This window comes from Eurosta solidaginis, chromosome 1 (genome assembly GCF_040869045.1).
Source record: "Eurosta solidaginis isolate ZX-2024a chromosome 1, ASM4086904v1, whole genome shotgun sequence".
NCBI classification, from domain to species: domain Eukaryota; kingdom Metazoa; phylum Arthropoda; class Insecta; order Diptera; family Tephritidae; genus Eurosta; species Eurosta solidaginis.
In genome coordinates, this window is record NC_090319.1 from 31,628,790 (window position 1) to 31,643,748 (window position 14,959).

The 14,959-nt window shown below is 39.2% G+C and overlaps 1 protein-coding gene across 1 annotated transcript in view; it reads right to left on the reverse strand.

Moving 5' to 3' along the window:
* Jhbp12 (Juvenile hormone binding protein 12) overlaps nucleotides 1-2,828 on the reverse strand; it is a 109,624-nt gene extending 106,796 nt beyond the window's left edge. The window contains exon 1 of the mRNA XM_067784544.1: nucleotides 2,723-2,828. Coding sequence (XP_067640645.1) covers nucleotides 2,723-2,744 — 22 coding nt within the window. The 5' untranslated portion in view covers nucleotides 2,745-2,828. The remainder of the gene's footprint in view (nucleotides 1-2,722) is intronic.
* Between the last annotated feature and the right edge of the window lie 12,131 nt (nucleotides 2,829-14,959).

The following is a 14,959-nucleotide window of genomic DNA, read 5'->3' on the forward strand; positions in this document are numbered from 1 at the left end:
TCACTACAAATAATCGATTTTGTTTTTCACACTCTGCATGTAAAGGGCCAATTAATGGTGACTTACCATATTTACCATAACCAGATAAAATAGCTGAGCGAACCAACCTTATGGAAATCAATGTAGTCGATTAATGGTGCCATAACATAACGCTAAAGCCATAACCATACCATAGCCAACCAATTGGTTTTTGGTTTTTCGCCATATCCATAACCTAAAAATATTTGAGTTGGTGAATTCAATAACTTTTTGTACATGTTATTAATTTTTTTGGGCTAAAAGACTGATTTTTTGGGGGAATATTTAGAATAAGGTCCCAAGATTTTCTAACTTTTCTCTTTTTCGAGGGGTGACGGGGGTCCTAAAAATCGCAAAATTATCATCCGCAACTCTAGGAAACTCTTAGCTTATGAAATATAAGCCTTTTAATTTCCAAATTTAGTAAAATTTCAACTTAAGTCCTGCAATTTTTATCTCGTTTAAAAATTATTCGCGGAAAACCCGTCGGTACTATTGTCGCTTTTTTCGTTGTTGCAATTAAACAAACGAAAACAAATGAAGGTGGTGAATAGTGTTGCCAGCTCCGCAACAATATCTTTTTAACTTGGTAGAAGATTATAAGGTGGTGACACGTCGACATAAATGCAAACAAACATACACTATCAATGTATTTTGTTTTGTAATTCTCTGAATTTGAAATTAATGTATTTAATTGGAACATGTCACGTACACCTTTTAGGGGTGAATCCGCCCCTTTGCGCGATCAAGGTGGAATGTCCCCCAGCTAGCTCAGGGCGAGAGGTCGGGGCCCTTAACCCTTGTCCACCTTGATGCGGGGCGGATGTCACAATCATCATTAAACTTACATCCGTGCACCTCCCTCGCAGAAAGCCCACCCTGCCTTGGACCGCTCGAATTTCTGCTTGGCAGCGAGTCCCCTTTTCCTCTGCTCCAAATGACCCTGCATACTCACCCTAATGTCATCTTCACCCTCCCCCAACTGATTAAATTTTAGCAAACCATTTCAATTTCTTTTCCAATTTCAATCTACCATATTATTTATTTGAAATACCTTAATTCTATACAAAGAAATTAAAAGAAAACGTACTTTATGGCTATCGAGCCAAATATCAATGCTCATGAAAAATAAAGATTTAGACCAGGACAAACAAAAAACTTATATCACACTCGAATCGATATATGTATATATATGTGAATATCCACAGGTACCACAAGAAAAATGTATAATTATTCACAGGCTTAACACAAACCACAAAAAAAAAGGACACGGAATAAAAATTCAAACCGTTTTCAAAAAAAATAGATTGCCGAACGGTGTATGCCTACATATATATATACATATATATAGATTCATATACGTACTTTCAAAACTTAAAACGGTATGTATGTATATATTCTGAAAAAATGTTCGATATACGACACTGTACCAAAAAAATAAGACATATGTACATGTAACGGAATCATTAAAAAAAAAATACAATGTTACAAAAAAATCAGTCTTTCGATTATTCTAATTTTGGCAAAGAAAAAAATATTATCCATTAGCATGTATATAACTCAAACACGAATAATTTTATATATGTTACACCCATTTCCATCATGGGATATACCCTACAAGTGTTTTCCAATCAGAGATTGGCAATTTGTTCAAGGCCTATTTGGTCACCAAAGTTCATCCAAACGCTTTTGGGCTCAATCGGAGCCACTCCAAAAAATTATCCGAGAAACCACCCTAATGCCTACCTACAAGAGCGCTCTCAAGGGAGTTCAGGGGTTTGTTGCAGGGTTTATTGGCCACTGCACGATACAGAAAAAAACGTATTTCCTTAAATTTCTCCGTTTGGAGTGCCTTTGTAGTGCCTTATAGGTGCATTTACATTTGGCAAGGTTCAAATTTATACGAGATTTACTACATACAGGAACAAACTATATATATAAAAAACACCTAAACTAGACTACAATTATCCCTGCAAACACCTTCCTCTTATTACTGCCGCTTCTCGTCGATCTCGAGTTGTTAATGTTGTTAAGGGTATATATATATTGCTTGCAGTCTCGACTGCCGGAACCAGATAACATATGGGGATAGTTGTTTTCAAATATAGGTGATTGGTATAGGGACCAGTATAACTGCATACATGAAACGCATAAATGTCCGGTAAAATGTAATAAATAATTTTCCCTGGCGCTGTTGGAGCTTTCGTCATCCGCGGTGACCAGATGGCATTCCCACTAGAGGAATAGAAAAATACCAATCAGCTCGACTTACATGGGCTAATGGAGGTATTTCACGCCAATTTTGGCGTTCACGCATTTTTATTAGGGTGTTTATGACACCAACAAAATAGCAAAATTGATAGCACCAAAACAAAAATCTTCCAAAAAAAATACGTGCTCAACATTATGAGGATTACTTTTACCGAAGAAAACTTTAGTTTTTAAGTAGGGATATGAAACAAGAAAGACAAGAAAAAAAAGCGGTTAGATTTTTCCGACACAATTAAAATGTATCCAGAAAATTTTACAACAAAAAAGGGATGATTATTTCAAAAAAGAAGAAAATTAAAATGGGGGGCGATTAAAACCCGGAAAATTTCATAACCGAAGTCGACAATGGGGTTGCGTGAACCCCAAATGGCGCAAAAAAAAAGGGAATTAACAAAAAAAATTTCAAAAAAAAAATTAAAAATCTGGCACTTACCCTCATAAAATCTATTCCACATCCATTATGCCGTTGGTTGAATTGTTTTACCGACGGACCCGATAGGTTTTATAAGGCCAAAAGCCTTTTAAAAAAAACAAGTTTTTTTTTTCTTTTTTTCTTTAAACCGGATCTTTTTTTTTTTAAACACAATCTCACTCTTATAATTCGCTTTACTTTTACGCGCACAGGGAAATACACTCTAACTACACATTAGGTACTTATTTTGTACGATGACGGACCGCGCAGCACAGACGAATTGGTGCAATAGACTTTTGGACTGATCTCTTTTCTACAGTCACACCCCCTTATATAGATAACAACATAGCAGATACACCGTTTTCTTGTGCCGTTTTCCTATTATCATCCTTAATCTCGACCGTAACCATAATAACCTATATCCATCCCTTTCCTGTACTCACCACGCTCGGAGCTACCCTATGGCTACCATCTGGCAACCCTTGGAAAAGAGCTTTTGCCAGTTCCTCTATTGTGAACATACCCCGTGTTTGGCGTTTCTCGTTTGTTTACATTTTTACGTGCGTGATAAATCTAAATGTTTTACCTTTTGCTATTTTTGTGTAATTATTTCTACTTACACTCAGTGGTGAAGTGAATTTAAAAAAAAAACAAGACCCCATTTCATGTGGTGCCCTTTTTTTACCCGAGAGTATGCGGCTGGACTGCCTGTAGAAGCAGCTACGGTGGTTCTTGACTTTAGCTCACAGCTGCTATGACTCGCCCAAGAAATATCGTGAGTATGTGCCCGCAGACGCGCTTTGGACCCAGGATCACGGGTCCGAACGCTGAACTCAAAAATTTTATATCTGCTACGAGATATTTGCGGAAGAAATTGAAGAAAGAACTTCATATGGTTGTTGTAATTTTGAGTGATTCGTTACCCAACACAAAAAAATTGTGCACTTAGATAAGTGTTACGCTTTCATGCCCTCAATAATTAAAGTGTTTTGTTTTCTTTATTTATTTTTATTTCAGTGTGTATCTTAGGAGGCTCCGGCGTTGAGGCGTAGAGGACGAGATGTTGGGACTTTGGGATGTCGAGTTTACGGGAAGTACACTTGCTTCGAAAAATGAATCTAAGGATTGTTACTTTTGCATACCTTTTTATTTCGTCTTTCTAGGTACTTTTGCCATTGACTTGGGAGTTCGGCCGTACCACTCGAGCGGGCCAAGGTACGCCCAACGCGGGGAACACCCACACCCTGACAACGTCTCCTGCCTCGAGAGCTTAGCCGGGCATATGTTACGGGAAGTAACGAAAATTGTAATATGTATATATATGAACTCTTACTTTTTGGTTTCTTTATAGATGAACCCCAGAACGGGCACCTTTTAGAAACATCCTACGCCGCCGACTTGACCCTCATCGACGGAGTGGTATTCCGCAAGTTATGAAGTATATGTGTATAAAGTTTATTATAATTTGTTCTTTTTTTTCAGGTCATCGACGCGGCATTCTAGTATTAAGTTATTTAGTATACCATTATGTAGTTTTAAGTTATTTGACCGTAAGTTATTTAGTTCTAGGTTAGCTAATATCAAGTTAATTATTAAGCGTTAGTTCCGGTAGAATTAGGTTCTTTAGGATTCGTTTATTGTTTAAGGTTCTTCGCGTGCCAGGCCCCTAAACTCTTCCCTGCTAACGACTCTAACAAGTACATATTGTTACCTAGCGCCTTAGTAATTCGACACTTAGTGAACTTGCGACAAAATTTAGCGTTTACATTTTGTTTAAAGTCGCTAAGTACAAAATTCCGTTTGTAAATTTCTTGGCCAGGCTTGAACTGTATTTCGCGAATTCTTTTATTGTAGCGCGCCGCGTTACTTTCGTACGCTTCATGTAAATTTTCTTGTATTTTCTCACGCATTAACCTAAGCTTGTCACTATGATCAATTACAAACATTTCGTTGTCATTAAGACAACTCAATTTCCTGGCGAGCGCATAATCAGCCCCATTTGTGAACATATTAAATCCGAAGAGTGCAAAGTATGGCGACACTCCTGTCGCCGAGTGCACTGCACTCCGAAGAGAACACTCAATCTCGGTTAGGTATAAATCCCAATCCCTATGGTCATTTTCTAGATATGATCTGATAGCGGCTAACACCGATTGATTTGCTCTTTCGGCGGCATTCGATTGCGGTGAATAAAAAGCTGTTTTTAAGTGTCTAACCCCGTACGTTTCCAATAGTTCCGTGAACTGTTTGGATACAAATTGTTTACCGTTATCGGAATGTACGATTTCCGGTACACCGAACTTATGGAAAATTTCTTCGGTTAAGAACTTAACCACATTACTCGCGGTAGCTTCGCGCATTGCCTTCAAAAATATGAACTTTGAAAAATGATCGATAATGATAAAAATAAAACAGTTGCCGCGTTTCGACCTCGGATATTTGCCTAAAAAGTCAATGTATAATTTTTGAAAAGGGCGGACTGTTACTACCTCTTTTCCGATCCCTGGCTTTAGAATTGTATTACAAGGTTTTGTTTCCTTACAGGTCTGGCATTCTCGTACAAAGTTGCGAACCTGTACCACCATGTTAGGCCAATAGTACAACCTCCTAAGTCTATGTAGAGTTTTCGCCATACCCCCGTGCGCAGCTATCTCTGGACAATGTGCGTTTTCGATTAGCGTTGACGTCAACGCCTCAGGGACCCACAATTTCCACTCATTTTCCTCTAGTTCTACGTTTTTCGACAAAAACTTTTTAAAAACCATGCCGTCTTCTACCTTTAGATCAGGCAACCTATCTGTATTGTTTTCTATCGTGTTGATTAATTCTTTATATTCCTTCGATTCGAATTCAACGGTATCCATATTTGCTATTGGAGATTCTGTGACCTCTGCTATACAACGCGAGAGCGTATCCGCCACTATATTGTCGGCACCTTTACGGTGTTCTATTTCGAAATTAAAAGCTTGTAGTTGTAATGACCACCTAGCTAGTCTTCCATTTAAATCTTTTAAAGACATTAGCCATTTAAGGCTAGCGTGGTCGGTCACTATTGTAAAGGGCATTAAGTCAATATATGGTCGAAATCTCTTGACGGCCATCACCGCCGCAAGACATTCCTTCTCCGTTGTACTATATTTTCTTTGACATTCGTTGAACTTTTGTGAAAAGTATGCGATTGGCTTTTCTGCATCATCACTTTCTTTTTGGTAGAGTACTGCACCCAGACCATAATCAGATGCATCGCATTGTATGAAAAATCTTTTTGAGAAATCAGGGTGTCTGAGAACTGGAGCACTTGTGAGTGCTCTCTTCAAGCTATTGAATGCTTCCACTGCTTCTTCAGACATTTCGAACTTTCTCCCCTTCTTCAACGAATCTGTCAAAGGTGCTGCCATTGTGGCGAAATCTTTTATAAATCTCCTATACCATCCTGCAGTTCCGAGGAAACTGCGCACCTCTTTTACCGTTTTTGGAACAGGGATTTTCTGTATTGCTTTGACCTTCTCAGGATCTGTCTTTAACATCCCGCCTCCTACAATATAACCTAAATATGGCAACTCTTTAAAACAAAATTTCGATTTATTCAACCCAATCGTAAGGTCCGCGTCTCTTAAGCAGATGACGACTTCTTGTAAAATTCGAAGATGTGAGTCAAAGTCAGGAGCGATGATTAATAAGTCATCCAAATAGATAAAAACATTTGACTTTAGTCTTTGTGGAATGACACGGTCCATTAGGCGACATAGTCTTTGGGCCGCATTGCACAATCCAAATGGCATTGTAACGAATTGGTAGAGTGGACGTCCAGGCACGGTAAACGCGGTATAAGGTTTACTAGCTTCGTCTAGCTCGATTTGCCAAAACGCGAACTTTAGGTCGACGCTACTTATAAAGTGTGTGTCGTCAATGCGACTTAGTATACCCTCTATATTTTGTAGGGGGTACGCGTCTTTTACAGTGACGGCGTTTAGTTTACGAGCGTCTAAACAAAAGCGATTTTTCCCCGGCTTCCTCACCACTGTCGTTCGGTTACTCCAGGGGCTCTCACTCTCCTCTATAACGCCCAACTCCAACATTTTGTCGACTTCCTCATATACGATGGCTTGCATTGCCGGCGATAGAGGATAATGTCGCTCCTTAATAGGTACTGCTTCGTCGACTAACTTTATTGTATGCTTTTCCAAGCTAGTTCGTCCTAACCCGTGATCTTCATATGTCCTAAACTCTTTTACTACTTTTTCTAAACGTTCTTTCTGCTCTGGCGTTAAACAGTGTAAAACCCGACGTTCGTTCCTGTCTTCATCAGATACCAATTCTTGCTCTATTTTTGTTAGATCTATTTCATCCACGGTAATAACTTCAGGTGCCAACTGAAACGCCCTCCAAAAGTCGACTCCGAGGTAGATCTTTTGTTCGAGATATGGGCATAAAAAAAATGTAATTTTTTGTTCCACTGTATTAAACTTTACCGGTAAAGTTATTTTGCCTAAGACATTATGTCTGCGGCCGCCTGCAGTTGTGACAGAAGACACATAACGTTCGATAGGAACTCCTAATCCTTCTACAAACTCCCGACAGCCACGGCCTAGAATACTGACGGAGGCTCCAGTATCTAGTAAGCCGCGTGTTTGTATGCCCTTTATATCTATATCCGCATACACACGCGGGTCTGTTGTACTTAATTTCCTAATAGATGCCACTACCTTCTGTCGGAGTTTTTTCCTCTTTTTAAATCGTTCCCTTGCCTTCTGAATTTTCCGCGAAACTGCCCGACGTCCCATAACAATGCTTTCTGCAAAAATTCTTTCCCGAGTTTCGAGGTATTTCCTAAGTCGTTCTTCATAGGATATAGTATTTTCCTTTCCTGTCTTTGAGGGCTTTACGGTTTTTGTGTTTTTATTGAAAATGCAAATATCAGTTGTAATTGCTGATTCTATATACGGTTCTGTATTTGTTGACGCGTCTACTTTGCCGAGGTTTGGGTGGAGCGCGATTCCCCCGTCACAATCGCGTTCCTCAAAGCGTTTCCCGCTGGGTTACACATTGGGCATTTAGGAGTAATAACATCCTGTTTGCCACATTTGTAACAGAAAATGCGCCGCTGAAGCGACATACATTCGGTGAAGAAGTGGCCGTCAGCGCCACAATTCCAGCACGAAACGTTTCTGCGAACGCCCGACTGCTTATTTGAAGATTGATGGCGTATTTCCTCCACGGTGACTTGACCCTCATCACCGGGAGTAAAACGCTCATCGTCTTCCGATTGATAAATTTCATTCACATATTGTGCGCGTGGCGTAAAAGTACTCAACGGCGTGCGGTCCCGGCGCGGAAGGCATCGCTCGACCTCCTTGCATTCCATTCGTAATTGGTCTAGGGAATAACCCGAAATTGGGTAAACCATTTTAGCTAATGATTCGCGCAAGTTCCCTTTTACTAATCGTACTATCTCGTATTCTGGTATCGGATTTTTAAGTCGTGAACGTAAAATACCAACCGCGTGGAAATATTCGTCGATATTTTCTCCCGGCCTTTGCTTCCTCTCTGTCAATTCCCTAAGGATCTCAAAATCTGTACGTTGTGATGAATATTGGCGTAGCAGCGCGAGCTGTAAACTCGGCCAATCGACTCGGCCGTGCGACTTTATATAAAGCCAGTACCACACCCGTGCTTCGCCGCTCAGCAATCGATGGAAATCGCGTATTATTTCATTCCATGTACACCCATATTGAGTCTTTAGGTATTCTAGTCGGAATATAAAGTCCTCGACTGGCATGGCATCGCGATGCCCTTTAAAATCTAGTCCCCATTTTTCTACCTTAATGTCTGGCCTGGACACTTCCCTATCCCTTATTCCTGACACTTCTTGACGCCCTGCGGAGGTAGTTGCTGATTACCTTTCTTCGACTATACGAGGTTGACGAGCTGGTGGTGGGTTGTTGCGCGTGTAGACTGCTGCACTGACCATGTGGTGATAGTTGTTCCCACCCCTGTCATGATTATTAGTATTAGCGTGTGTAGCCAAATTCATGGATCGCCTGGAATCACGAGATTCGATACTTGAGTTGTGTCTTCGTCGTTTATTATTTCGATTACGAACCCTATCGTTGCCCCCTGACTGCTCTACCGCTGCCTCCGTATTTGGACCTGCCCTATTTAACTCCGGTAAACTTTCGCGAATTTCTGTCATAATGGCTTGTTTCGCCTCGACCATCAATTCTTTTAGAATTGGTGCTAACTCATCCCTAAGCCCACGAGGGTTGCCTACAGAAGCTCGATTTGGTTCGACAGTGTTGTTAGTAGTAGGTGGTGGAAAGTTCAGGTTCGATGGTGGAGCTTGTAATGGTTGCGATTGCTCTTTAGGCGCTTTCGGAATAGTACCGGTGCTCTTGTTTGGCTCTGCTGAAGCGTTATTAGTATTTGCTTGCCTAGTCTCTCCGCCTGCGGCTACGGCTGTGTTACCGCCCCCGAATCGATCAGAAAGATCTATAAAGGTAGTGTCGTGAGAGTTCGCCATATTAGATGATTTTAGTTTATTTAATTGTTTAGTCTTGTATCGGGTGTTATAAGGTTCAAAGCGACCCATACGATTGGTGTTTTCCCCTTATCGCACCGTCTATTTTTTTTTTTTTTTTTTTAGATTTATTTCGCAAAAAGAAATTAATCTGATTTCCGCTCAATTTCAAAAAAAAACTTCGATCGCTACTTCGACTTCCAAAATCCTATCCGTATGTTTAACTTGTTTCCCCCAAAAAAATTATTTATAATTTCAATTCAATTTCAGAATATTTGACTTTAAATTGTTTCCCGCAAAAAAAAAGGAGGCAATTCGATTTCAAATCTGATCGCAAAAATTGTTTTCAAACAAGATGTTTATAGCAAAAAAAATTTATCGTTTAATTTCGTTCGTTTTCGAAGATCAGTTTCAACTATTTACTTTGGATGTTCCCTCAAAGAAAATTCTTTATAATTTGAATTGTATGTCAAACTCTTTGACTTCAAATTGTTTTCCAAAAAAGTATTAACAATTTCAAATTTCACATATATTGGTTTGGGTGGGTGCAGATAACATTCAGGCCTATCAAAAAAAAATGTTTGATGCTAGGAGTCATTGGAGCAAACTCTTGCGTTCCTACGAGGGTGTATGCACTTCAGCATTTCAAAAAAAAAATCTATATGTGGATGTGTTTCAAAATTCGTATACATTGTGCAACACAAGCTTTATGCAATCGACCGCTTGAGGTCATAATGTAAAAATTCCAAAATTTTGGGGCAACTTATTAACAAGAAAAAAACTCAATAAGGACTTCCTTTTATCTGAAGCTACAAAAAAATATGATTGTATTGTAATGAATCACCAGAAAAAATGTAAATTTAAGAAGATAAAAAAAAATGCAAATAGCCTGCCACCCTAATGCGGCTATGCCATCTATGGGCTATTGCTAGGGTTCGCCATCTGCTTCCCACTCCTGTCTCGGTGCATTTAAATTTTCGGATCAAACACCATGAATAAGTCACCGAAACAGGGTGTTGGTCGCATACGGCCAGACCCGTTTACTTCGATGATTGCATACGTGAACAAAATATGTATATGTATATTTTAAAGATTGAAATATATTTATATGAAATCAGCTTTGCTATTACTAACGAATTAGATGTTGATTTCGAATTTCAAATTTGCTCATTGCCGGGCGCCTATTTCAATCAGCGGCGCTGCTGTACAATCCTCACGATAACATTTTATTTCATCACCATTATATGTATATGGTACTAAAAAAAATTTCTTTTGTTTGGCCGCTATAATCACTATAGCGGCCCCCTCTCTATGCTTTCGTTTGGGCGCCATATTAATAATAATTGTCACGTACACCTTTTAGGGGTGAATCCGCCCCTTTGCGCGATCAAGGTGGAATGTCCCCCAGCTAGCTCAGGGCGAGAGGTCGGGGCCCTTAACCCTTGTCCACCTTGATGCGGGGCGGATGTCACAATCATCATTAAACTTACATCCGTGCACCTCCCTCGCAGAAAGCCCACCCTGCCTTGGACCGCTCGAATTTCTGCTTGGCAGCGAGTCCCCTTTTCCTCTGCTCCAAATGACCCTGCATACTCACCCTAATGTCATCTTCACCCTCCCCCAACCGATTAAATTTTAGCAAACCATTTCAATTTCTTTTCCAATTTCAATCTACCATATTATTTATTTGAAATACCTTAATTCTATACAAAGAAATTAAAAGAAAACGTACTTTATGGCTATCGAGCCAAATATCAATGCTCATGAAAAATAAAGATTTAGACCAGGACAAACAAAAAACTTATATCACACTCGAATCGATATATGTATATATATGTGAATATCCACAGGTACCACAAGAAAAATGTATAATTATTCACAGGCTTAACACAAACCACAAAAAAAAAGGACACGGAATAAAAATTCAAACCGTTTTCAAAAAAAATAGATTGCCGAACGGTGTATGCCTACATATATATATACATATATATAGATTCATATACGTACTTTCAAAACTTAAAACGGTATGTATGTATATATTCTGAAAAAATGTTCGATATACGACACTGTACCAAAAAAATAAGACATATGTACATGTAACGGAATCATTAAAAAAAAATACAATGTTACAAAAAAATCAGTCTTTCGATTATTCTAATTTTGGCAAAGAAAAAAAAATATTATCCATTAGCATGTATATAACTCAAACACGAATAATTTTATATATGTTACACCCATTTCCATCATGGGATATACCCTACAAGTGTTTTCCAATCAGAGATTGGCAATTTGTTCAAGGCCTACTTGGTCACCAAAGTTCATCCAAACGCTTTTGGGCTCAATCGGAGCCACTCCAAAAAATTATCCGAGAAACCACCCTAATGCCTACCTACAAGAGCGCTCTCAAGGGAGTTCAGGGGTTTGTTGCAGGGTTTATTGGCCACTGCACGATACAGAAAAAAACGTATTTCCTTAAATTTCTCCGTTTGGAGTGCCTTTGTAGTGCCTTATAGGTGCATTTACATTTGGCAAGGTTCAAATTTATACGAGATTTACTACATACAGGAACAAACTATATATATAAAAAACACCTAAACTAGACTACAATTATCCCTGCAAACACCTTCCTCTTATTACTGCCGCTTCTCGTCGATCTCGAGTTGTTAATGTTGTTAAGGGTATATATATATTGCTTGCAGTCTCGACTGCCGGAACCAGATAACATATGGGGATAGTTGTTTTCAAATATAGGTGATTGGTATAGGGACCAGTATAACTGCATACATGAAACGCATAAATGTCCGGTAAAATGTAATAAATAATTTTCCCTGGCGCTGTTGGAGCTTTCGTCATCCGCGGTGACCAGATGGCATTCCCACTAGAGGAATAGAAAAATACCAATCAGCTCGACTTACATGGGCTAATGGAGGTATTTCACGCCAATTTTGGCGTTCACGCATTTTTATTAGGGTGTTTATGACACCAACAAAATAGCAAAATTGATAGCACCAAAACAAAAATCTTCCAAAAAAAATACGTGCTCAACATTATGAGGATTACTTTTACCGAAGAAAACTTTAGTTTTTAAGTAGGGATATGAAACAAGAAAGACAAGAAAAAAAAGCGGTTAGATTTTTCCGACACAATTAAAATATATCCAGAAAATTTTACAACAAAAAAGGGATGATTATTTCAAAAAAGAAGAAAATTAAAATGGGGGGCGATTAAAACCCGGAAAATTTCATAACCGAAGTCGACAATGGGGTTGCGTGAACCCCAAATGGCGCAAAAAAAAAAGGGAATTAACAAAAAAAATTTCAAAAAAAAAATTAAAAATCTGGCACTTACCCTCATAAAATCTATTCCACATCCATTATGCCGTTGGTTGAATTGTTTTACCGACGGACCCGATAGGTTTTATAAGGCCAAAAGCCTTTTAAAAAAAACAAGTTTTTTTTTTCTTTTTTTCTTTAAACCGGATCTTTTTTTTTTTAAACACAATCTCACTCTTATAATTCGCTTTACTTTTACGCGCACAGGGAAATACACTCTAACTACACATTAGGTACTTATTTTGTACGATGACGGACCGCGCAGCACAGACGAATTGGTGCAATAGACTTTTGGACTGATCTCTTTTCTACAGTCACACCCCCTTATATAGATAACAACATAGCAGATACACCGTTTTCTTGTGCCGTTTTCCTATTATCATCCTTAATCTCGACCGTAACCATAATAACCTATATCCATCCCTTTCCTGTACTCACCACGCTCGGAGCTACCCTATGGCTACCATCTGGCAACCCTTGGAAAAGAGCTTTTGCCAGTTCCTCTATTGTGAACATACCCCGTGTTTGACGTTTCTCGTTTGTTTACATTTTTACGTGCGTGATAAATCTAAATGTTTTACCTTTTGCTATTTTTGTGTAATTATTTCTACTTACACTCAGTGGTGAAGTGAATTTAAAAAAAAAACAAGACCCCATTTCATGTGGTGCCCTTTTTTTACCCGAGAGTATGCGTCTGGACTGCCTGTAGAAGCAGCTACGGTGGTTCTTGACTTTAGCTCACAGCTGCTATGACTCGCCCAAGAAATATCGTGAGTATGTGCCCGCAGACGCGCTTTGGACCCAGGATCACGGGTCCGAACGCTGAACTCAAAAATTTTATATCTGCTACGAGATATTTGCGGAAGAAATTGAAGAAAGAACTTCATATGGTTGTTGTAATTTTGAGTGATTCGTTACCCAACACAAAAAAATTGTGCACTTAGATAAGTGTTACGCTTTCATGCCCTCAATAATTAAAGTGTTTTGTTTTCTTTCTTTATTTTATTTCAGGCTCCGGCGTTGAGGCGTAGAGGACGAGATGTTGGGACTTTGGGATGTCGAGTTTACGGGAAGTACACTTGCTTCGAAAAATGAATCTAAGGATTGTTACTTTTGCATACCTTTTTATTTCGTCTTTCTAGGTACTTTTGCCATTGACTTGGGAGTTCGGCCGTACCACTCGAGCGGGCCAAGGTACGCCCAACGCGGGGAACACCCACACCCTGACAAACAAGTGCAGAATATATACATTTGTCAAAAAAAAAATAAAAAATTGGACTTTATAGAGATTTTTATGCTGATTCCAACGGTAATTCTGCGTAGTCGGCCGCGCTTATACAAAATAACCCTGGGCTACGCCATGCCAAGTCCGGGTGTGTGGTATAACCGTGGCTACCGCCACGGTGATGTCCTTCTGCGTAGTACACCCTTCTGCGCAGCACCCCAAATAATATTACACTACAATTATTAAAAGTGTTTTACAAAAACAAAATACATTAATAGTGTATGTTTGTTTGCATTTATGTTGACGTGCCACCACCTTATAATGTTCTACCAAGATAAAAAGATATTGTTGCTGAGCTGGCAACACTATTCACCACCGTCATTTGTTTAATTGCAACAACGAAAAAAGCGACAATAGTACCTACGGGTTTTCCGCGAATAACTTTTAAACGAGATAAAAAAAATGTAGTTTCTGCTTTCGTATTTTGAATCTTGACGCAATTACCGGTTTTTTGATACCGCTATCGGCATGTGCGACCCGAATTTTAAGTGCAGGACTTAAGTTGAAATTTTACTAAATTTGGAAATTAAAAAGCTTATATTTCATAAACTAAGAGTTTCCTAGAGTTGCGGATGATAATTTTGTGATTTTAGGACCCCCTCTACCCCTAAAAATCAGCAAAAGTTTGAAAATCGTGGCACCTTATATAAAATCCAACCCGCAACATTAATCGATCGCATTGGAAATGGTTATGGATATGGGTATGGTTACGACTATGGCGTTAAGGTTAAGGAAGTTTAATTGGCCCTTAATAGTACGTCTCCACGGCACCAAAATTAAGTTGATTTCGGAAGATTATTAATTTCAGCCGAAATTAGCTCGAACTTAGTAATTTCGTTATGTATTAGGCATTCTTAATTTCATCGAAATTAAGGGCGAATTAAAGGTGCGTGCACACTTAGCGGCGCGACATGTAGCGGCAGCGGCGCTTCACTTTTTTGCCTATTTGATCAACATTGCCGCTCATGGCCGCGTCGCGTAGTGCTGCTGCCGCTAGGTGTGAATTGTTCCATAAGAATACATGCAAATAATATTTTGAAGCGCAGTGTAGTGCAGCTCAGTGTGGCCTTAGCTTAAGGGCGAATTAATGGTGACTTATAACCATAAAGCCATAACCAGATAAA